Source organism: Vespa velutina, chromosome 9, assembly GCF_912470025.1.
Source record: "Vespa velutina chromosome 9, iVesVel2.1, whole genome shotgun sequence".
NCBI classification, from domain to species: domain Eukaryota; kingdom Metazoa; phylum Arthropoda; class Insecta; order Hymenoptera; family Vespidae; genus Vespa; species Vespa velutina.
This window is the reverse complement of record NC_062196.1, coordinates 1,057,247-1,080,000: the sequence shown is the minus strand read 5'-3', so window position 1 is coordinate 1,080,000 and position 22,754 is coordinate 1,057,247. Positions and strand designations below refer to the sequence as shown.

Below are 22,754 nucleotides of genomic sequence, written 5' to 3'. Positions count from 1 at the left end.
GTTAACATAAACATCCTATCTACTTCTATTAATACTTATCCTATAATTACCATTTTTGTACCGACTACATTATAACGGAGAAGCCCACATTCGTAAATGGCTTTCAACGTTAACGAGATATTTAATCGTCGTTGTCATAATATAAAGAAATTAGGTCAAACGAACGAATATCCAAACAGTATCCTAAGAGTTAGGTTTATCGAGAATACACGTTTGATATTGTACTCCTGATCTTATCCCTTCGACAATTAATATTTTTATTTCTATAAGCTTCATTGATCCTACTTAAATTTTATTCGACAACCAGAAGAGACAGTTTTTTTTTCAATGAACATAATACGATCCGTATCTCTAAACTTCGTTACACCGCAATACTTTCTACCCCAGATAATATTCTCAATAGCGTACAATTACGTTAACTGAAAGGAGATGAGCGGTCACGTGCACACTTGTCTACCTAAGTATACTTTTTATTTTTTATTAATTTTTCAAAGATAAAAAGAAAAATAGAAATCTTAGAAATGAGTACATTTCTAACCATTATTATACGTAAGATAGAAACACATGAGAAACCTTTGAACTATGATTTTGTCGAAGGAATTTACTCGAACTACTCGAAACAACGTTCTTTTACTCTGTAAGATCCTAGCGATAACACTTTTTACCTTCGATTTATCGGAAAACTCGTTGCTGTGGGGTTAAACAAAGCTAACAATGAGTCTTTGAACGATGAAAAAACAAGGCTTAGCGAGGCTATGTTGTTACACGTGAAGAAAGTAGCGTTTTAAAATTAAATTAAAATTATTATCTACATGTTTGTCAATGTCAAATAGATTTTATATTGAACGATAAAGGAAACTAATTTTTAAAGATTTCACTTTTTTTCGCTTTCTCATTTAACCAATAAATTTTGAACATTCACGAGCGCCGATTTCGAACCTATGAATATTGAATAACGATTTACTGGCCTCTTTAACGGATCTTCACATGCATTTTAATGCGCTATCTCGAGGATGGTTTTAAAGCTACACGAAATAGCAGCTCGAAGAAATACGATCTCGTGTAAGGACGAACGATCGAGACTGATTAAATTCAACAAAAATACCCCCGTAGACCATGGAAATATTTACGTAGCGCCGATTTTGCGCAGATCGCATTATCGTCCCACTTTGGTTCACTGACTGGAATCAACGTGGCGACGAGACACGAAATACTTTCCTTTATCGAAAACACGATGCGTGACGTCAATACCGAAACAGACAGCCAGTCTTTATACTTTCGATGCCACCATCGATACTCACCCTAGAATATTTTTGCGATGAGAAATCGTAACGGATAAAGCTCCTAAATCGGAATACGATAAAGTATACGTCAATCTTAAAACATTGCCTATCTTCGACAATTTTTTCACGATTAACGGATCTATCTACGACTACATCAAATGTCAGATACATTACATTTTTTTGATGGTAAAAATGGCACGTATTCCAGATGAATTCAGATATAATATTGCAATCAAGTAGATACGTATATGTCGGGAAAATCGTGGATTAATAATGACAGAAAAGGGGTAAAAAAAATATAAATAAATATATGTCGAACAGGAAAATCAGGCTATTCGAAGGTTTTATAATAGATGAACATGATAGAGAACGTCGAAAAAATGGTTGGTATTAAAGGAGAAATATCATAACGTATTCTAAAATCGGGTCGCTTACTAAAGCCAAATGCATACTCTATAAACCCATGAGCCTGTATCCACGGGTGTTGAAATTAAAACGTCTGTGAGACTGTTGATACGTACTACTACCTGGTAGGTATATATATACGACGTTCGACGCGACTAACCAAACGCGCCAAAACATTTGTCAGAAGTTGATACTTCCCACGTAGAGAATCACATTGCATTTGACGCGACTTCGGAGAGCTTTAACGGGGTAGAGAGAAACAGAAGTCGATTGATCGTTGAGAAACTAGGAAAAGCCTTTGAATCAGAAACACGATGAAAGCCGCTCGGAAGCTGTCGTTTCACGATGTAAAAGACAAGAAAAAAAAAGAAATACGTCGGACGTCGGATAGGACGAGAGCCTCGCTTGAGTATCGAAAGTTGACGAGTCGTAGAGAGTTCGTCGTTTCGATATCATCGTGGGGATATAAAAAAATAAGAAGAAAAAAAAAGAAAAAAATAAGAGTGTAAAAGACTTACCCGATGCAGCCAGGGCTATCGCCGCCATGAGTGTCCAATGTCTCATGTTTGCAAAGATAGAAACCGAGAATCTCGCTTCTTTCTCGACCACAAGCACCAGCACAAGCACCACTACCGGCTGCTCGCTGCCTCTTCTCCTCCGGGTCGTCTTCCTCCACCTCCTTCTCCTCGTCCGGTTGTCTCTGCACGTGGCTGCAGGCGCGCCGAATAGAAGCGGACCGCTTGGACTCTCTCGACAACGTTGGAAAAAAGCGATCCACCTGCTCCTTCTTCCTCTTCCTCTTCCTCCTGTTCCAACTCTTCTTTCTGCTCCACTTTAGTCTCAGGGTCCACCGAACGAACGTAGATATCTCGAGCACGCCACTGACATCGTTCTTCTTGTTCTTCTATCGGGAGCACGTGATCGTGTCCACCACCGACGACGTGCACCAGCAGCAAGAGCAACGTGTCCTTTCTTCTCGTATGCCGCCGCGCACGCACTAAGCCGGAGAACCACCGAAGCGCTTCCCTCGTGCTGCATCTTGCTGCATCGAGGACATATCTCTATTTCTCTCTTATTCTCAATCTTCCTTCTATCAGCCTCTTCACTGTAACCGATTTTTACCGCAAACAAATGTTGAGTGCTAAAGGAGAATCGTATGAAACCGGAAAGGAGAATCGTTACTCTCGCAATTGGACTCGACGAGGAGTCTTTCTTTTGTAAAACTTCTCGATCATCCGATCGAACAAAGCCGGCTACCTAGATACAATGTATCCTTTTTTCACCGAACTCCGGAACGTTCATGATCGTCAGCAGTGGCAGCGGCGACGGCGGCAGCAGCGCCCGGACACCATCGTCTCGACTTGGCTACCTTTCATCGTTACCTTCTCGTCACCCTATCCACCACGTTCTCGTTTTCGTTCTCGTTCTCCTTGTCTTTCTTTCTCCCTCTTTAGCTACTTCTCGGCCCTACCACAATTCTCTCAGCCCCTTCGATTCCCCTCGATCTCGCGAATGTCGTCGAGTCTTTCTCTCTATCTCTTTCTCTATCTTCAAAATACTGACATCAATGCCAGATACGTCCTCGCCGACGGCCAACGCTGGACTGATTTTCATTTGGCTGCAGCGCCGCGCGCTATCGCCACCGCAGTTCTCTTTGGCGCTAGCGCTCTGTACAGCTACGAGACTCCACCACCACCGCCATCACCACCATCACCACCTCCACCACCGCCGATGTACCTCCTCTCCTTCGTTCATCACTTTCTTTCCCTCTCTCTCCCATTCCCTCTCGTTAACCCCTTTCTCTCTTCCATCTAGCATCCCCCTCTCTGTTCTTCAAACTCTCCCTCTCTCGTTCACCCCACATCTCGTCGTAGCACATCGGTACGACGGGGTGATGGTATATCCATGCCGTACGACTCCCTCGTTCTCTCCCTTCGCCTACATACTACCCTCTCCCACCCTCCTTTTGCTATAGTGCATGCCAACATCGCCGGAGAAGAGAGAATCGTTACTATGGCGAGATCAATATGATAGGACGGCGCATGCCTCGGTATCCTTATACTTGAACCCTTCGCCACTACTCGCGCTACCCACGTCTCTCTCTTTCTCTCTCTCTCTCTCTCTCTCTCTCTCTCTCTCTCTCTCTCTCTCTCTCTCTCTCTCTCTTTCTCTCAACCTATCTCCTCCTTTCTGCTTCCTCTTCTCCACCACCCTTCCATCTCAGCGCGCAGAGCAAAACGTGTGCCGGCAGACCGTAGGTGAGTGCTACGTTGACTCAAGTCACTTCAGTCAACAGAGAAGCTTCTATGCGGGAGGACATTGTCTTCCATTACTCTTAACGCCATCATGCGCTGATTTTCCTTTACCCCTATCTTTTTGATACTACTTTCTGTTCTTTCTTCCATCGTCCTTCCAATATTATGTTCTATTTTCTTCTAACTCGATTCAATTTGCAAAATCGTATCACCAAGAGAATATCCTTTGTCAAAAATTGATTAACGTGCAGAAAAAAAATGATCAAAAGAAACCATTTCTTCCAATATTTATACATTTCTCTAAAAATATTGTAACTAATGTAATCCTAATTTTTTTACATTCCTAATCATTTTATCGGATTCGTTCAATTTAAATGCTCTTAAGCGATACATATGTGTTCTTCTCTTCAACAACGGGCAGTTTAGTAACAGGCAATATTAACCGCTAGTAGCCACTGATAGAATTAAGTTGGTTAACTTGAGTTGGAAATGCTCAGAGAACGAAATAATTATGGGACGATTGAGTTAATTATAAATCAATAATGATCGTATTAATGTAAAAACATTTCCGAAGATCCTACGTTAATCGGTAATTATGCGATCTTTCAATTCGCTAATTATAATCACACTGATTATAATTATACTAATTGTAATCGCACTAATTGTTTCACGATAAGCTATCTAACTAGAAGAATTTCAGATTTAAAGTGAAATGTATTTCAAAGAATAGTTTGAAGCATTTGAGAAGTCGATGAGGAAGGTGCAATGAGCAAAGAGTATACTTCGAAAGTTACATACAATGTGCAATTTCATATTAACCGTTAGCACAGTTACGTATAGTCAGACGGAAGTCTACTATTCCCTGTTTTTCGTAAACTTAAGATTTCTTTTAAAGCTAGTAAGAACTATCATTACGAAACTCACAAGTTTCGGATAAAATTAACAGAAAAGGTCAAGTAAAAAAAGGCGCGTTATTACGTCGCACATTCCTTCAACAACATCTCTCCTACGATTAATGATCTTTCTCGTGAAATTATATACTTACATTATTATTTTTCACCCTTATCGTCAAAATATGAACGAACAACCATTTATATTGCAAAATCAATAATAATTATTATATACAGAATAATTGCATATAGTATAATTAGACAAGTACTTAAAGACAGAAATTTTCGTTCAAGACTTTGAGAAGAAATAAATAGATTTAACACTAATCTAGAGTATATTTATAAGACTGATAACATATACATATATATATACACATATATATATATATATATATATATATATATATATATATATATTCAGGACGCCATATATATACGTAATTCCTATAGAAGAAGAACGTGAGAAATTTGTAGCACTTAGTGTCAAAACAGGGTCGTGATAAAAATTATTGGCAAATTCCTTCAGTGTCTTACCTCAATACTTTGGATGGTTGCTTCAAGAGTTTATATTAAACGTCACCTGCAAAGGAAAGAGTATTTAAAGATTGTCTCTCCCCTTTCATTGACACAATGTTAAACACATTTAAGTTACCAGAAAATATCTATAGCATTCAATTTCATTTCAGACATAATTAAATAGTTTAAAAAGCTTTCGAAGAGACCTTCGTTGCCATAGTCACGCGCGCGCAACTATAACCTTTTGAGTACTTTATATTTTACGTAACATGTCAACAACAATGTTCGCAATGAAAGATCTAATTAGAATAATAAAGTCAAAGAATATATTATTTCGAATTATCCCTTATGATTTGTACATTTCGTTTCGCTCATTAGTTTCTTAGAAATATACGATATCACCATTAATTTCTATACTAGTCAACCTTCTCCGTTCACGAAATTTGACACCAGGTCATAATTACATCCAAGTCATTAGAAGCAAGTGCGACGTTAAAATGATGTTAAATTTATGTCTCCGTTAAATCTACGATGCTTACTTGACGGATTTGTTAATCTAACGAGGCAAATTACCTAACTTCCTTTTATATATAAGTTAAGTTTCTTATATCTTTCACGGTTAACCTAACAAATTAGAGAAGTTAAGATTATTTCGAAGAAAGAATTGTTTTGAAAATATTTTATTTAAAACAGCTATAATATAAATAAATAATACATAATATAATATTAAATATTTATTATTATTTTATTATTAAATGTATATTTATTATTATTTTATTATATGTATATTTACAAAACGTCTACGTGAAAACATTTTTGAAACGAAAAATTACATTAATCCTATATGAAACAATAAATCTTTTATGACGACAATTTATATCATAAACTTTCGAATATTTTATTTTACATAACATGTCAACGACAAAATATTCATAACCAAACGCAATTAAAATCTCTTAATCTCTGTTACTTAATTATTGCTCTCAAATAATCTTCTTGACTGACAATCGTTAATAACCAAACTCGATGTTTTTACTTTATTTAACACAAATTTTCCGATATAGATAAATCATACTTTTGCTCGCTTCGCTCAGAATACGAAGATATAAATGTACCTCTGTATAAGATCGATGTCAACACTAAAACATTCCTTTAACATCTTTCAACTCGAAGAAACCTCTGGGGTTACATGATAATACGTACAAACGCTTTCAAAGAACTTACAACAACCTGTCGCATCGTAACGCACTGGGGAAAACGCGCGACGTGTCGTCAAATGGTTCAAGAAAATAAATCTCTCAAACTATAATTTGAAATAGCTTGTTGTACTTAGTTCTAAAGTGAATTTTTAAAATTCCCTGAAGAAAACATTCTCCTTTATACACATACTTTATATATGTTACTATATACATATATTCTATATATGATATTGATATGTTAAAAAAACAATGAATTATAATATGCATCTTTTACACATATATTATATGTACATATAATATATATATATATATATATATATATATATATATATATTATATGTACATATAATATATATATATATATTTCATAAAATATTGTTATATATATATATATATACATAATATATATACATACATATAACAATATTTTATGAAACATATAATTTAAAAGTTATGTAAAATAAATATGTTAAAAATCTTATTATACTTATATGCTGTTATTAAAGTTATTTTGCGTATTAATTGTTCCAACACCTATAAATCCATCCAATAGTTTTCAAAAGATTTTTATCGACATTATCGGCATTACAGGAAGGCGAACAGATTAAAATATATTGTATAAAGATGTCGTTAGTATGATAATCTGAAATACATGTATAGGTAATGGGCATGTGCATTTATGTAGATTTATAAAAAAAACAATTGCTCATCATTTGTTTTTCAAATTTATTAATACAAATGCAAACATAGACGTACCATTGCCATAATCGATCATCAGAAATATATCTTGATTATTATTTTAATTGATATCAAATGTTGATTGGACGTTAAAACTCTTCTTGTTTTTCAATAAACTTTTTGTGACAATTGTTTAAAAACAAATCTTTTTCAGACAGCATATTTTACCTTTTATCAATCAAAATAAGAATTTTTACTTTTTTATTACTAAACCGTTATTACTATCTTCATAGATATTTGACATTACATCCGAATTCAGCATAATACATAACAAAATTAACATTTAAGTATTGATAGTAAAAAGAAATACTATCTTAGTTAGCAATAAATAAATATCAGAAAATACAATCTTTTAATGTTAGGACCACATTACGTACAAAAGTTACGTATACGTTATAATGCCGTAATAAGATCAGAACAGATTTTTATCAAGTCTAAACAAAGCGAAAATATAAATACTGCATGTAATAAAACATAGTTTTATGGAAAATATTTGTTTATAAGATCAATGTTTAAAGAACAAACTGTAAAGATATTTCAGCATACAAATTGATAAATATAGCTATCTTAGTTTAATAGCTACGACCGAAAAGAGTGTAAAATTTGGGTTTGTTTTTACAACTTGGATGAATACATTTCAAATTATCTAATAGTATAGAAGTCTGTGGCTGTTCGAAAGGTATACACAGACTTTTTGCACCCATTGATAATGCTCCTGCTTCTTCACCGGCATCGTCTCTGAAATTTTATAAAAATAGTATTAATCTTCCTCGCAAAATGTTCTGTTCTAAATATTATATCTCTATGTATATATAATATTTATATAAGAATAATATAAATTTACCTCGCGCTGTCTGTTTTAATATTATCCTCACATAATGGTTCTCCACAAAATGGTGATAGTAATAAATTTTTTTTATTTAATTCCACAGAAAACTGTTCCCATTCTTCTACTTTTTTAATATGATCTTCTAAATTCTTTCTTGCTCTATAAAAATTGATTAATTATTTATATTATTATATTTCGTATTATTATTAATTTCACATTTAAATTTTGCACCATTTATTATAATAATACAAGAACAAATAATAATATGCACGTACTTTTTAAGCATACTAGATTGTATCTCAGTAAGTAAATTGCGTAAAAAAACTACTGCTTCCGCTCTACTTGCTGTCACTTTCTGATAGTTGTCTCTACGTACAAATGTCACTTGATTTTTTTCCAGATCTTTGGGACCTAATTCAATCCTCACAGGTACACCTTTCAATTCCCAATGATTAAATTTCCATCCTGGGGTACGATTATTTCCATAATCAGATTTAACTCTAAGAGACTCATCTTTATTTAAATCATTTTCTAGTTTAAGGCATTCTGACATCAACTGATCTCTCTGTTGTACAGTAGTAGTTGCAGTAATACCACATGGTATAATTATAGCTTGAATTGAAGCTACATTTGGCGGTAATACTAAACCTTTGTCATCTCCATGTACCTAACAATAAAATACATTTCATTTGTTTAAAAATTAACATGTAATTACACAATTACCATTATCGAGTTTCATATACAAATAAATTTTAATATTCTACACAAAAAGTATCAATAATTATACTTATATTATATTATATTTTATATAATAATTATAATGAATTTTTAGAAAATATCATGATATTACCATTATCATAACTCCAATAGTACGAGTAGTCATACCCCAAGAGTTCTGATAAACGTAAATCTTTTCTTTTCCCTCAACTGCCCCTTCAACCTGAATATTAAACATTTTTGAAAAATTTTGCCCAAGATGATGACTAGTAGCACCTTGTATTGCTCTTCCACTAGTTGAAATAAATGCTTCTACAGTAGTTGTATAGTCACCACCAGCAAATTTTTCTTTTTCAGTTTTACGGCCTTTAATTACTGGTACAGCTAGTAAATCTTCATATATGTTAGCATACATATCTAAAATTATTAAAACTTCTTTTTCAGCATCCTCTTTATTAGCAAAAGCTGTATGTCCTTCTTGCCATAAAAATTCCCTGGTACGTAAAAATGGTTTAGGATCTTTGAACTCCCATCTCTATAATAAATTATTTAATATCATTTAAAGAGCAAGAATGCAATAAATTAACTATAAATTAAACTTATAAATTAACTACAGATTAATATATTTATAACTATAAATCTATAATTACCACAACGTTACTCCATTGATTGAGTCTGAGTGGAAGTTCTGTGTCTGACCTTAACCATTTAGAATATGCTGGATACATGACTGTTTCTGAAGTAGGTCGAATAGCAATAGGTTCTGCAATATCAGAATCTCCACATTTGGTAACCCATGCAACTTCTGGAGCAAAATCTGCAATATGGGCTTTTTCCTTCTCAAGCGCTGCTCGTGTAACAAAAATTGGAAAATAACATTCTTGTACCCCTAATTTTGTTATCTGTTTATCAAAGTGTTCCTTTATCGTCTTCCAAATCGTATAACTCCAAGGACGAAGAATATAACAACCTGATACATCATAATATTCGATCATTCCACTCTTTGTAATAACTTGAGAATACCAATCAGCAAAATTTTCTTCTTTCTTTACTTCTAATCCTAATCTTGTCCCAGTTTTATTAACATCTGTATCTTTAATCTTTGTTTCATTATTTGTCATATCTTTATAAAATTTTTTTTCACTTTTTGCAGGATCGTCTTTCTTTTTCTTTTTAGGTGTCATCTCAATCTTTGGCTTCCAATCAAGACCAGTTATTGTTTTATAATCATTTTTCAAATTTAAAAGAATTTTTACTTCTTTATCAATAATAGATTGTTCTGCTTTTGAACTTTTTAATTGCCTTATTTTATCGCCTTGTGTTTGTATTTCTACTGATATTTTATCTTCATTTGTAAATTCTTTATTCTCTGATTTTGTACACAATTCAGAGCTATTTGTTTGAGATTTATCTGGTTTCCATTCTTGGCCTGTTGCAGTTTTGTATTCAGATTTTAAATTTAAAAGAATTTTTACTTCTTGATCAATTATATCCTTACTTGCTTTTGCAGTCTTTAATTGTCTTACTTTATCACCTTGTTTTTGTATTTCTTCAGATAGCTTCTCATTGGTTTTATTCGCAGATGCTGAATTTATGGTTGCATTAGTTTGTTCAGACTTGACTGGTTTCCATTCTTGGCCTGTTGCAGTTTTGTATTCAGATTTCAAATTTAAAAGAATTTTTACTTCTTGATCAATTATATCCTTACTTGCTTTTGCAGTCTTTAATTGTCTTACTTTATCACCTTGTTTTTGTATTTCTTCAGATAGCTTCTCATTGGTTTTATTCGCAGATGCTGAATTTATGGTTGCATTAGTTTGTTCAGACTTGACTGGTTTCCATTCTTGGCCTGTTGCAGTTTTGTATTCAGATTTCAAATTTAAAAGAATTTTTACTTCTTGATCAATTATATCCTTACTTGCTTTTGCAGTCTTTAATTGTCTTACTTTATCACCTTGTTTTTGTATTTCTTCAGATAGCTTCTCATTGGTTTTATTCGCAGATGCTGAATTTATGGTTGCATTAGTTTGTTCAGACTTGACTGGTTTCCATTCTTGGCCTGTTGCAGTTTTGTATTCAGATTTCAAATTTAAAAGAATTTTTACTTCTTGATCAATTATATCCTTACTTGCTTTTGCAGTCTTTAATTGTCTTACTTTATCACCTTGTTTTTGTATTTCTTCAGATAACTTCTCATTGGTTTTATTCGCAGATGCTGAATTTATGGTTGCATTAGTTTGTTCAGACTTGACTGGTTTCCATTCTTGGCCTGTTGCAGTTTTGTATTCAGATTTTAAATTTAAAAGAATTTTTACTTCTTGATCAATTATATCCTTACTTGCTTTTGCAGTCTTTAATTGTCTTACTTTATCACCTTGTTTTTGTATTTCTTCAGAACTTTGAATAATAATTTTATCAATTATTATATTCACATCTTTTTGTTCAGTCTAGACAAGAAAAAAAATAATATTTAAAACGATTTAACAAATATGCATTTAAATAATTATAAATATAATTTATTTTAGCAAAAATAAATATTTACTTTTGCAACATTTGATTTACTATTAACGTTTGCCTTCACAGATTTAGAAGCAGTATGACCATCTGGTATATGAAATAGAATTAAAGATTGTTCTTTGCAACAGAAAGGACTTATGCCAGCATAGGGTACATCGCATCTGAAAAATCCTTTTCTTTGCAATTGAATTATTTCCCCTTTTTTCACTTTATGTAATTCTGCCTCACCCAACATTTGTATTTCTACCTATAAGTTTATAATAATAGTTATATTAATATTTCTGTGACAGATAAAATTAGGTCATATTTTTTAAAAGAATATATTATATAAAATATTATTGCATTAGTTTATTAAACACCTTGATAATAATTTATTAAAAGTAATTAACCTACTCTTGTATCTTTGGCCACATAATCTTTGAAATCATCATCTTTTCCCAAAACTGGCTTACTTATAATATGGTCAAAATAAACAGCATAACATGGTATTAAATCCTTAAAATTTTGTGGTGCAGGTAGCCAAGTAATCTTTAATGTATTTTTGTAGTTCTCATCACTTAAATTAAGTTTAGCATCTACACTCTCAATAACGCCATTCTTTTTATATACTGCTTCAATTTTTAAATTACCCCAGTTAACGAATGTTGCATTTTGTCCTTCAACTAGTGCTTCTGCATCATCTTTTTCTATCAATATTTTTGAACCTACTCGTACACGTTTAGTACCTAACGATGGATCTTTTGGATGGTTTCGAACAGTTACCCATTCTTCTTTGCTATCCAAAACATTAACTGGAACAGTTTTATTGTAATCCAATGCAGTATACCTAATATAATAAAAGTTGTTGTTTAGAATTGAATGTTATTTAATATTTATTAATTTGTTTTTATATATTGTCTACATACCTAATGGCAATTGGATCAATTACTTTCTTATTAAAAGCCCATATCTTATCCCATTCCATGAAAACAACTGATCTAGAACTGCCTTGTGCAATAATGAATTGTTTCAAACCATCTACGGTCATACCTCTTCTCAAGATACCTCTTACAGTAGGAAAACGTGGATCGTCCCAACCATCCACTAAACCTTCTTCCACAAACCATGTTAATTTACGTTTAGATAAAACAGTATTTGTCATATTTAAACGCGAATATTCCCATATATGTGGCCTACGTAATCCTAATGACTCAATTATCCAATAATATTGAACATCTCTATCGTGATATTCAGTTGTACGTAATGTGTGTGTGACATTTTCAACAGCATCCACTATTGGGCAGGCAAAATCATATGTTGGGTATACTCTGCAAAAATAATGTTATATAAAATTAGAAATAAATAATATTAAATATATTATTATTTATATATAATTATTATTTATATACACATTAAATATATTATTATTTATATAACAATATTATATAAAATTAGAAAGAACTAATATAGTTATAAAAGTAGAATATTTAATTATAATTATTTACTTGTATTTTGTTCCAGTACGGGGATGTGGTTCTGGTTTGCATCTATAAATTGTTGGATCTCGTAAGCATCCATTTACTGATTCATAATCTATTTTAGCTCGTACACAGCATTCTTGACCTTTCGCAGTACCTTTCTGCATTTCATTCCACAATTCCAGATTCTTCTCAATAGCTATAAAATAATATTTAGATTTTAAGTATACAATGATATAAAATGCAAAATATAATGAAACTAATGTTACTTACAATTATCTCTGTTTACGGACTTCAGCTTTTGATCACGTTGTTCTTTCATAAGTAAACTAGGTGTATCATCTATAAATGCTTTACCATCTTTAATTAACTTCGTACAATAATCAAGCATTGAATCAAAATAATCTGATGTATAAGTGAATCGATCAGGCTTAATATTTAATAATCTTATATCTTCTAGTATAGCTTCTTCAAATTCTAAATTTTCTTTTGCAGGATTTGTATCATCAAATCTCATAATTAATTGGCCTTTAAAAGTTTCTGCATAATACTGATTCAAAAGTGCTGCCTTAGCATGACCGATGTGTAGATAACCACTTGCTTCTGGTGGAAAACGTACAACGACCTATTACAAAAAAAAGTATTAAAAACTAAGAAGAATATATGAACTGCAAGATCTTCTTATATAAGTAACATTTTCTAGATAACTAACAAAATAATAGTTGTGATCAATTAGAACATTTAGCTTACTTTTCCCATTTCTGCCCCTGGTAAATCAATAAATTTACCCTCTTGTTTTCTTGCACCTATTTTCTTATTCATTGTTTCTTTAACTTGTATAATATTTACTGTTGTTATTTTATTATCTTTAATGGAGGACAATGCTTGTATAACAGCTGGCAGTGAAAGCATTTGTTTATACCATCTAGTCACACAAGGGTATAATTTTTCATACTTTTCCAAATATAATAAATTTAAAAGAGCACAGAAAATAGAAATGTCTGCTGCTGTTAATTTTTTATTTACAAACCATGTATTTGTCATTAATATTTTATTTAAATAAGAAAGAGTTTCATTTTTGACTGGTGATTGACATAATGGTCCTATAGCAAATGACAACCAATGATCTACTTCTGTCCTGCCACGAATATCTAAATTACCTATAAAGAGAAAAATATTATGAAAATTTATAATATGTTATCTTCTTAAAAGAATGATCCAATATATTTTAACATACCATATAGATCCTTAGCAATAGTTCTACCTATATAACGGACAACTTCATTGCCACTTTCTGCTAACAATTGATCGTTGGAATCTAATAATTTAAGATTTTCATTGCATTTCCAATCATTGCACCATTCTATATCGATCTCTTTTTTTTCATAATTAACTACTTCTATTGTTATTAATGCATCTATATAAAAATATAAAAGAAAATTAAAATATTAACAATATGATAACCAAAAAGTATAAAAAAAATTATTATATTTAATATATTTATATTTAATAACTTATATACAATGAAATATTAATTAACATATGTTCAACCGGGTATGAATAAAAAAAAAAAGTAAAGAAAAGCTGTAAAGAAAACGAGGAATAAGATATTGCTCATACCTGTTGGTGGATTATTAGCATTGACTTTAAGTTTCAACATCATTATTGCATCACTATTGAAAATCTGATAACTCTGAAATAGTACTGAATTTTTTTATTATACACCACGTGTGTCCCACAATTGTCTAGAACCACCAAATAGCAACTGCTAGCGACAGTCGATCGCTGACCGTAAAGCTTACTAAGTCATGACATTGTTTGTGCAAATGGCACAATTGCTTTAGTTATTTTCTACATTACCAACAATGTGTCAGAAACAAATTATCTAACATCAAAACATGCTCTACTTTATAGTTATTATTTCTATCAATATTAACGCTACGATCTCTTTTTTAAAATTTCTCGACAACTTGCCGTGACACAAAATTGAAATTTCCATTACTTGTTAAATCTATACTATATTTCGTCTATGCTGAAACTTGGTATCCTACATAAGCTCGGTCTTCCTGTATTCGCAGGAACTTTAGTATGACTCCCTTGATTCCGGCCGTTCCTGGTTCTTTTGCGTTAGGTCGAAGAGTTTCAAATTTATTAATAGGAACAATACTTGCAAAATAATCAGTTATAATCATGGATGATGAGTGGGGTGTGTATCTGTGATTGTTAATGATTTATTTTCACTATAATTTTCAATGTTCTAATAACAAATGCGTGATAAAATGCGGTATTAATTTTAACCTCGTGCACTTTACAGATGTGGACAATGTTGAAGCGAAATTTGATCTTGCGATGAGATCAAACAAATGGGAAGGTGAAGATGAAGACGAAGATGTAAAGGTATAAAAATTTAAATAAAATAAATATTCATTATTTAATATATTTTTGTGATTATGTGTGTTATTCTGAACTTAACCTACAGCGAACACACATGTTGACTCTTACAACTCAAGCTGGCCTTTATTATTTGAAAATTATTGTTTACATTCTCAAGGATTATTTTGACTCTATACCAATTGATCATTATATTATAAATTACTGGAAATACAGATAAAAATTCATTAATAAATGGTAATAAAATCATATATAGGTAGAATACTTTTTTTTATATTTTAGTAATTTTATAATTTACTTTGTATTTTTTCATATATTCCAATAAAAATTTTTTTTGTAATATTAAATGATAGTTAAATGATAAATATAATATACTAGATATTTGTATAAGATTTATAGTTATTTTAGTTTTCATGAATAATAAATAAACAGGACAGCTGGGAGGATATTGAAGAAGAAAAGAAGGATGTAGAAAAACCTGCAGAAGTACCAAAAGCCAAACCAAAACCGAAGAAAGCTCTTACTGAAAGGATCGAAGAACGTGAGGTTAGTTTGTTTTATCAATTTTAATAATTATATAAATTATACAAATACATATTGAATGATTTATTATCTTATATATTTACATAAAGCATTCATTTTGTTCCTTAGAAAAAAGTAAAAGAGGAAGCTGAAAGAAAAGCTAAGGAAAAAGAAGAAGCATTAACGCCAGAAGAGAAAAGAGTAGAACTATTAAGGCGACAGAGGTTACAGGAAGAAGCTGACTTACGATTGGCAATGGAAACATTTGGTTTGTTAAACCTTGTAGATTTTAGTCCGCGTAAACCACATAAGGGGGAGAAAAAATAATGTGTCATTTGCACGTCAAAAGTGTAATTTTTTTTACATATCTCATGCCTTAAGCAAAATCATTATTTGAATCAATTTATGCATGATTTTTACAATTTTTATAAATATCTTTAAACATAAATCATCTAATTTATAATGAAAATGAATTTTTTTTTCAACCATTGAGTCATGCATTTTCATAATAATATAATACATTTTTATGAGATAATATAGTAGATTTTCAAAGAATCAGAGTTTTTTAAACTATATTAAATTATATAAAGTCCTGTTTTACACAATGACAACAAATAATATATTATAATAAATTTAAGATATAAAACTAGAGAGAGAGAGACAGAAAAAGAAAGAAAGAGAGAGAGAGAGAGACAGACAGAGAGCAATTGGCAATATAAATGATTTATCTTTAATTTATTTGATCAGAAACTAAAATTTCATGAATGCATGTACATATATGTGCATGTTTATTTATATCTTTGTGGTATTGTGTACACACAGAAAAGTATTTATTATTCTCTTATACATAAAGTTGTACAGTATTATATAGATATGATATAAGTATAAAAACAAAGTATTTCATAATAAAAGAAGTGGCACAAACGTGAGTAAAATATTACAATATGATATTCTAAGTACCATTAATCTAAGAGTACGACAAAAAGAACTCAAACAAATTTATGTATAATTGTCAGGAACTGTACTAGGGACAGTTATATATACACAAACGTATACACTCAAGTTTACTACAAATTTTATGGTACTGAACAAATACTGTTATGTATTTTAATAAAAGTTGCTATTCTATGCAAATTATTGTGTTCATGTTAGTTTGCAACCTTTTATCTTGTTGTTAGTCTCCTGTACTGTTCCTGATTAGTTATGTGTGTACACACGCGCGTGCAACTCACGCGCAAGCGCGTGTATGTAATGTGTGTGCGTACAACCGTACAAGCGGCATATATTATAAGATTAAGAATTTTATTTAAAGTATTCGAAATAATTACTTCCAAGTAACTCTTATAAAATGGATTCTTTTTAGTTTTAAATGTTACAATTGCATATAGGTATTATTAATTATTAAATATAACTATTTTGAATCTAATTTTATGAACAAGTGTAATTTAGATACATATTCTTTTATTAGAAAAATTTTATTTTGTACAATGATAAGTAAATCTATGAAACTGTTATATATGTCACAAGCCTTATATAATCAATATGTGTTTATGTTTTGTATATTATATGTTCTCTAAAGAATTTATATTTCTTTAAAAACACAATTACTATATTATATTGTATTTTACAGGTGTAACTGAAGAATCATCAACAGGACTGGATGCTATGAATCCTAACACAAAAGAAGAATTTGAACAATTTGGTACTGCGCTTTCACAGAAAATCAACCAGTTTAAAAAACATTCTGAATTTCCACCATTTGCAGAAGAACTTATAAAGTCCATTGCCCTAAATTGTTAGTATATTTATGTTATTTATATATTACCTTGATCAATAATATATTCAATAATATAATTCTTTTCTAGTATCATCAAATGCTTTGAAGAAAGTCAAGACTATGGTGGATAATTTATTAATAGAAAAACAAAAATTAGAAAAAGGAGAAAAACCTAAAAAAGCTAAAGGAAAGGGTAAAGCAAAACTTAAAATTGAAGGAGAAAATACCATGTTAAGCGAGTATAGTGATTATGTATATGACGATTATGACGATTTTATGTAGCGACTTTTCATATACATAAGTATTCTAGTCGCCTAAATACATACTGAAGGATATTAACTTGCAGATTTATACAGAAAGTTTATAATTATACTTTTTGCATATACTATTATATGCAAAATGTATACGCAGAATGATCTGCATTCTTAATATTATCTGCATACGACTTAACAGGAATCAGGAGAGAGTGTTAGAGTTACATTACTATATCTATAATCTGTTGAAACGGATTTTTTTTTGTATGATTACATTTACTTGCACCATTGAGTTACTATAAAATATTTTCTATATTCCAATTCATATAAGGAATTTGTCTGCATATTTATATTATATGATTAACAAATATTAATATAGTTAAGTTATAAACATTTATATCGAAAAATAATAATAATTCTAATTTTTTATTAATCTAGATATATGTATGTGACCAAGTTTTTTAAATTTAATATTAAACTGCTTTTTTATTACATCATAGTTTATTGTTAAATACCGATAGCCGAAAATACGTATGTTGTATATCATGATTTTCTTTTATCTAAAATACAACGAATAAATATTCAAATTTTTCTTTAATTGTACTTATTGAATTTGAATTGATTACTATATGTAATTCAAACGTGATATGACATCATATAATATTTTATAAGCAGTTTTTTAATCTAGTATATATTATATTTGTTATCATATATATTATATATCCTATACTAATTATGCAGACTATTCCATAATGATTGGATATGATTAAACAAATATGTAGTGCTCAGATTTTATTAATAGATAATTGTTCTATTATCTATCCATGAACATAACATTGGACAAACTTTTGTTTTTATTTAATATATCTTCAGCTGTTTAAAATGTCTTCAATATGCTTACATAGCTGCAGTGCACAGCTATTATGTAACTGCATTATGGAAGTTTTATATAACATGTCATACATACATACGCATATGCATACTTCAATTAATAATTAAAAGTTGGTTTTGAAAAAGAGTATATTCCTAAATAAAGGTTGACTGTAAATAATTTTTGTTGCTATTTTGATTTTCTACGTAGATATACAATTTTTTTTTTATTTTCTTAGGTATAACAAACTTATGAGATAGCATAGATTTTATAATAAATCAATGAATATATAAGAAATACATTTTTTCTACGATACAATATATAAACTTAATCCAAAAAAGATGTTGAAAGAAGAGAAGGAATGTTAAAATACTAACAATTAAATAAGTCAAACAAGTTTTTAATTATTATACTTCATAGCCGCTATTTATTTTATTTATTTTATGAAATGTATGTGAGAAAGAGCACTTCCTTTTTTAATAAATAGGTATTAGTGGGAAGGTTGGACTTAGGGCCTGGATAGTTTAATGGCCTAGACCATTCCTATGCTGTACTTAATAATCTAGGTTGACTGCTCTTATAGGGACATATACAGGTTTGATCCCAATCATTACGTTTTCAATTCCGTGAGGAGGGACATGATGAAAAAGTCCAGACCACCCGAGGATCCAACTTTTTCCAAGAATCATATATGTATTTCTAGTTTCTGTGTCGTATTCATATTATGAAGTTACATACAAAATTGTAATTATTTACTTAAGAGTAATCATTTAACTATAACATTTATTTAATTGCATGATAATGCTAATAACGAAGTGTTTATTATTTCTGGTGATATCCATCTATCGGTAATAAGTTGAAGTTTCACTTGCTACGCTATAAACATTTTCTTGAACTATATCCAGTTGATAAATACATTCTCTATCAGTGATTGTATTTACATCGTACATTTCGTTACAAATATTGATGTAAATCATCAATTCAATTTATAGTTACATATTAGATAAGATAAAAATTAGAGAATATCTTTAATTAATATAAAACTTTCCATTATCATGATATATTTTTTTTTGAAATATATAATTATGAATCATATGACGGATTGAGAATCATAGTGGTATCACTCTTGTGCTGTTTCTCCTAAAATGATGTTTTACATTTATTATTTAAAAATAACTCCATACATATATTAAAATTGTAAAAACACATCTGTAGATTCAGAAACTAATTAAAAATATTTGTGTGCGGAAATTGAAGTATAAAAAAAGGATTTTATACAAATTAAAAACGAATTAATCGATTAAGATTGACTTACACCACTATGTTTCTAAATATTTTGGTTAATAAAAATAAGTATAGTGGTATTTTTAAGAATCGAAGCTTTTTTATTAATTTCTTTTTCACGAATGTATCTCTTATTTGTTGATATCGAAAAACAATAGAAAACAACATTAATATTTAACGTACTACATTAAAGCAGAACTATTCATTTCTACATACAATTTTTTATTTCGCCATCAAAAAGTAGACCATAATCTCGTACTTCTCTGAAACTTTTAATAGCATTGACAAAGGGATGATGTATTAATGGGATATAATTAAATTAATGATAAAATCTGAAACACTTCGAATCGCTTCAAATTTGTTCCATTGCTTTCAATGACAAATTCGAATCACATCGATTCCGATTTGAAATTTAAAAAGTATTGATAAATCTGGAATCTTTTATTAATTTCTTCTCAAATATTATAATACGAGTCCATTATCGTTCGAGCAACAAAATTGATAAAAAAATCTCGAGACTTATTTCGACTTAACTAAAGTTTCGAAATCTATATCAACAATTTTAAAGTTTCGAATCATTTTCAAAGCATTTAAAGTGTTTTAGATCCAATCATTAAATATTCTTTAATATATATCCCTTTTTTTAAATAATTTATTTCACGTAGTCCATTGTAGAGCTTCTCCTAAACAACTTTGTTCGAACGGTTAAATTCAACTATTGTATTTGATTTTCAACTTACTGAACGGAATGTATATATTTTGTAATGAAGTCATTTTATTTTTAATAACTATTAACCATTACCTTCATCATCTTCGACATTACCTTCCATTTAATTATGGTTTTTCTAAAAGCATTTATATTAAATATTATTCTGATGTATTTTTATAATGATAAATTTGTTATCGTTATATACCAGTTATCGGGAATATAAATAAAATTTAATAGGTTTTCAAAAAATGTACATCGCAAAGGTGCATATTCACTTGTTATGTACCCTCGTCATTACGTACTATCATTGCATTTCATATGAAAACAAAGGATACGACCTTTCGCGTGAAGTAAAGTTTCACTCAATCGAATGATTCTAAAAGACTCCTTTGAAATGACGATGAAAAACCGACAAATGACCTATCGGTTTCATTGATGTATCTTCATATCACATTTTGATACTCAACGTTTGTCCATTCACATTGATACGGTTGAGAAAAATGATACATGAGGATACGCAACAAGTGGATATGCACCTTAAAAATATAATATTAGGGGGATCGGAAAGTAATGTTGTTTCTGCGCATGTCGATATTTGATTGTCATTTGTCAGCTCATTGTGTACTTCGATTTATTCGATTTATCGAATTTAAGAAATTACTTTCCGATCCCCCTATATAATCTGTCATAAAACATTTGGATTCCTGGTATTGGTTGGTCATCAGGAGTATGCTTAAGGCAGGCGTACAGATACCGATAAAATAGTGTCGGTATTGGCGGCGATATGGTATTACAATACATGATGCATCGGATGTACATATGATCTGCCGACATTATCGGGATAATCACGTAATGTCAATGTGATATTGAAATAATGCCGACGATCTCGAAAATATATTAATATCGATGAGTAGTGCAAGTGCGTCCCAACCAACCATATATGAATCATATACTAAAAATATACATTAATCTACGTGTATATATGTAATAATGTTACGCATGTGTACAATTAATAAAAAATTATAACCATTCCCATTTCTATCATTAGAAAGGAATTGTATAAAGAATCTAATAATCTTAAGTTTTATTACAATGATTAAAACATTTGTATTTTTTGATATTGAAACAACAGGTCTTATTAAGGGCAATAAAATGCCTAGAATTACAGAATTTTCATTTGTAGCTGTAACTCGAGACAATATATGTCTCAATAAAAAAAAAATTCCAAGAGTTTTACAAACTCTTACTGTACCAGTTAATCCTAATACATCTATTCCTCAGCATGTAGAGATTTTAACAGGTAAGTGATACTAAAATTTTTGTTTAAATATAATCTTTAATATATATCTAACGTTTGTACTTTTAAATAGAATTAAATAATGAATGTTTACAAAATGTATCTTCATTTAATCATAAAATTTATAATATGATTAATATTTTCCTTGATACATTAACGAAACCAATATGTTTCGTGGCTCATAATGGAAATAGATTTGATTATCCCATTTTTTTGTGGGAATTAAAATGCCTTAATAAGGTATGTTTTTCGTTTCTATTCTTATTTGTTTCATTACCTTTCTATAATAAAAAATCGTTTTATTTATAATTCTATGTATTGTTTATATAATTAGATATAATAAGAGAAATATTGAAATAGATCTTATTCTTATTTAAGGATTTAGCAGAAGATATTCTATGTGTAGATACATTACTCTTATTCAAAGATTACTTTACGAATGCTAATTATATAAAAGATACTGAAATCTTAAATATGGAAAACCAACTGGAAAAAGTTAATATACTCCAAAAACCAAACAATTTTAAATTAATAACAATATATGAACATTTATTAAAAGTCCCAGCAAAAAACAATCATATAGCACAAGGTGATTGTATTAATATGCTACATTGTGCTAATTATATTGCAGAATACTTCGTGGAATGGTGCGATAAAAATGCATTACCATTATATACAATGAAATGAAAATAATGAAAAGTATTCTAAAGAATTTTAATTTTATAATATCTATATTATATTATTATTATTATACAAATCAATATTATTATGTAAATATAAATTTTATTATTATTTTAAAAGTTCGTTATTAATAATAATATATAACGTTATTATCGTTAATAG

At 30.0% G+C, this 22,754-nt stretch overlaps 4 protein-coding genes across 9 annotated transcripts in view; 2 read left to right on the top strand and 2 right to left on the bottom strand.

Annotated features, from left to right (window-relative positions):
• LOC124951857 (neuronal acetylcholine receptor subunit alpha-7-like) overlaps positions 1 to 3,355 on the bottom strand; it is a 133,636-nt gene extending 130,281 nt beyond the window's left edge. Inside the window, exon 1 of one of the 3 annotated variants that reach the window (XM_047500836.1) lies at positions 2,207 to 3,355. Coding sequence is in view for 2 of the 3 variants with exons in the window: in XM_047500835.1 (XP_047356791.1) it covers positions 2,207 to 2,252 (46 nt within the window). In the remaining variant the exon portion in view is untranslated. The remainder of the gene's footprint in view (positions 1 to 2,206) is intronic. The other 2 variants (XM_047500835.1, XM_047500834.1) reach the window with 2 other exon arrangements.
• Positions 3,356 to 7,257: 3,902 nt separating this feature from the next.
• LOC124951436 (bifunctional glutamate/proline--tRNA ligase) lies at positions 7,258 to 14,597 on the bottom strand. 3 transcript variants are annotated; one of them, XM_047499807.1, is made up of 14 exons: positions 14,427 to 14,597; positions 14,044 to 14,223; positions 13,557 to 13,966; positions 13,080 to 13,431; positions 12,834 to 13,005; positions 12,255 to 12,656; positions 11,743 to 12,175; positions 11,375 to 11,596; positions 11,220 to 11,279; positions 9,483 to 11,009; positions 8,966 to 9,367; positions 8,391 to 8,782; positions 8,131 to 8,274; positions 7,258 to 8,024 (listed from the first exon to the last, which is right to left on the bottom strand). In XM_047499807.1, the coding sequence occupies exons 1-14, from the start codon at positions 14,467 to 14,469 to the stop codon at positions 7,859 to 7,861; spliced, it is 4,905 nt and encodes a 1,634-aa protein (XP_047355763.1). In that variant the 5' UTR covers positions 14,470 to 14,597; the 3' UTR covers positions 7,258 to 7,858. The 3 variants fall into 3 exon arrangements, with proteins under 3 accessions (XP_047355763.1, XP_047355762.1, XP_047355765.1); XM_047499806.1 differs by having other exon boundaries at positions 9,483 to 11,279; XM_047499809.1 differs by lacking the exons at positions 14,044 to 14,223; positions 14,427 to 14,597 and having other exon boundaries at positions 9,483 to 11,279; positions 13,557 to 13,731; positions 13,837 to 13,966.
• A 143-nt stretch (positions 14,598 to 14,740) lies between these two features.
• Positions 14,741 to 21,645, top strand: LOC124951437 (eukaryotic translation initiation factor 3 subunit J). Of its 2 annotated transcripts, XM_047499811.1 has the most exons (7): positions 14,741 to 15,012; positions 15,121 to 15,203; positions 15,286 to 15,434; positions 15,630 to 15,743; positions 15,849 to 15,987; positions 17,350 to 17,514; positions 17,585 to 21,645. In XM_047499811.1, exons 3-7 carry the CDS (start codon positions 15,432 to 15,434, stop codon positions 17,776 to 17,778), a joined length of 615 nt encoding a protein of 204 aa, XP_047355767.1. In that variant the 5' UTR covers positions 14,741 to 15,012; positions 15,121 to 15,203; positions 15,286 to 15,431; the 3' UTR covers positions 17,779 to 21,645. The 2 variants fall into 2 exon arrangements, with proteins under 2 accessions (XP_047355767.1, XP_047355766.1); XM_047499810.1 differs by lacking the exon at positions 15,286 to 15,434 and having other exon boundaries at positions 14,759 to 15,012.
• A 51-nt stretch (positions 21,646 to 21,696) lies between these two features.
• LOC124951438 (three prime repair exonuclease 2) lies at positions 21,697 to 22,711 on the top strand. The gene is made up of 3 exons (XM_047499812.1): positions 21,697 to 21,914; positions 21,985 to 22,151; positions 22,290 to 22,711. The coding sequence occupies exons 1-3, from the start codon at positions 21,707 to 21,709 to the stop codon at positions 22,596 to 22,598; spliced, it is 684 nt and encodes a 227-aa protein (XP_047355768.1). The 5' UTR covers positions 21,697 to 21,706; the 3' UTR covers positions 22,599 to 22,711.
• Positions 22,712 to 22,754: the final 43 nt, after the last annotated feature.

Bases quoted from the DNA above. Each gene is read 5' to 3' on its own strand.
- LOC124951436 (XM_047499806.1), bottom strand. From the start codon at position 14,469: ATGATGTTGAAACTTAAAGTCAATGCTAATAATCCACCAACAG. The intron at 11,597-11,742 runs GTAGGTTAATTA...ATAAACTTATAG, and splicing joins ATGTGGCCAAAGATACAAGA to GTAGAAATACAAATGTTGGG. The intron at 9,368-9,482 runs GTAATTATAGAT...AATTTATTATAG, and splicing joins ATCAATGGAGTAACGTTGTG to AGATGGGAGTTCAAAGATCC.
- LOC124951437 (XM_047499810.1), top strand. The intron at 15,204-15,629 runs GTATAAAAATTT...ATAAATAAACAG, and splicing joins ATGAAGACGAAGATGTAAAG to GACAGCTGGGAGGATATTGA. The intron at 15,744-15,848 runs GTTAGTTTGTTT...TTTGTTCCTTAG, and splicing joins AAAGGATCGAAGAACGTGAG to AAAAAAGTAAAAGAGGAAGC.
- LOC124951438 (XM_047499812.1), top strand. From the start codon at position 21,707: ATGATTAAAACATTTGTATTTTTTGATATTGAAACAACAGGTCTTATT. The intron at 21,915-21,984 runs GTAAGTGATACT...ACTTTTAAATAG, and splicing joins GCATGTAGAGATTTTAACAG to AATTAAATAATGAATGTTTA. The intron at 22,152-22,289 runs GTATGTTTTTCG...TTCTTATTTAAG, and splicing joins AATTAAAATGCCTTAATAAG to GATTTAGCAGAAGATATTCT.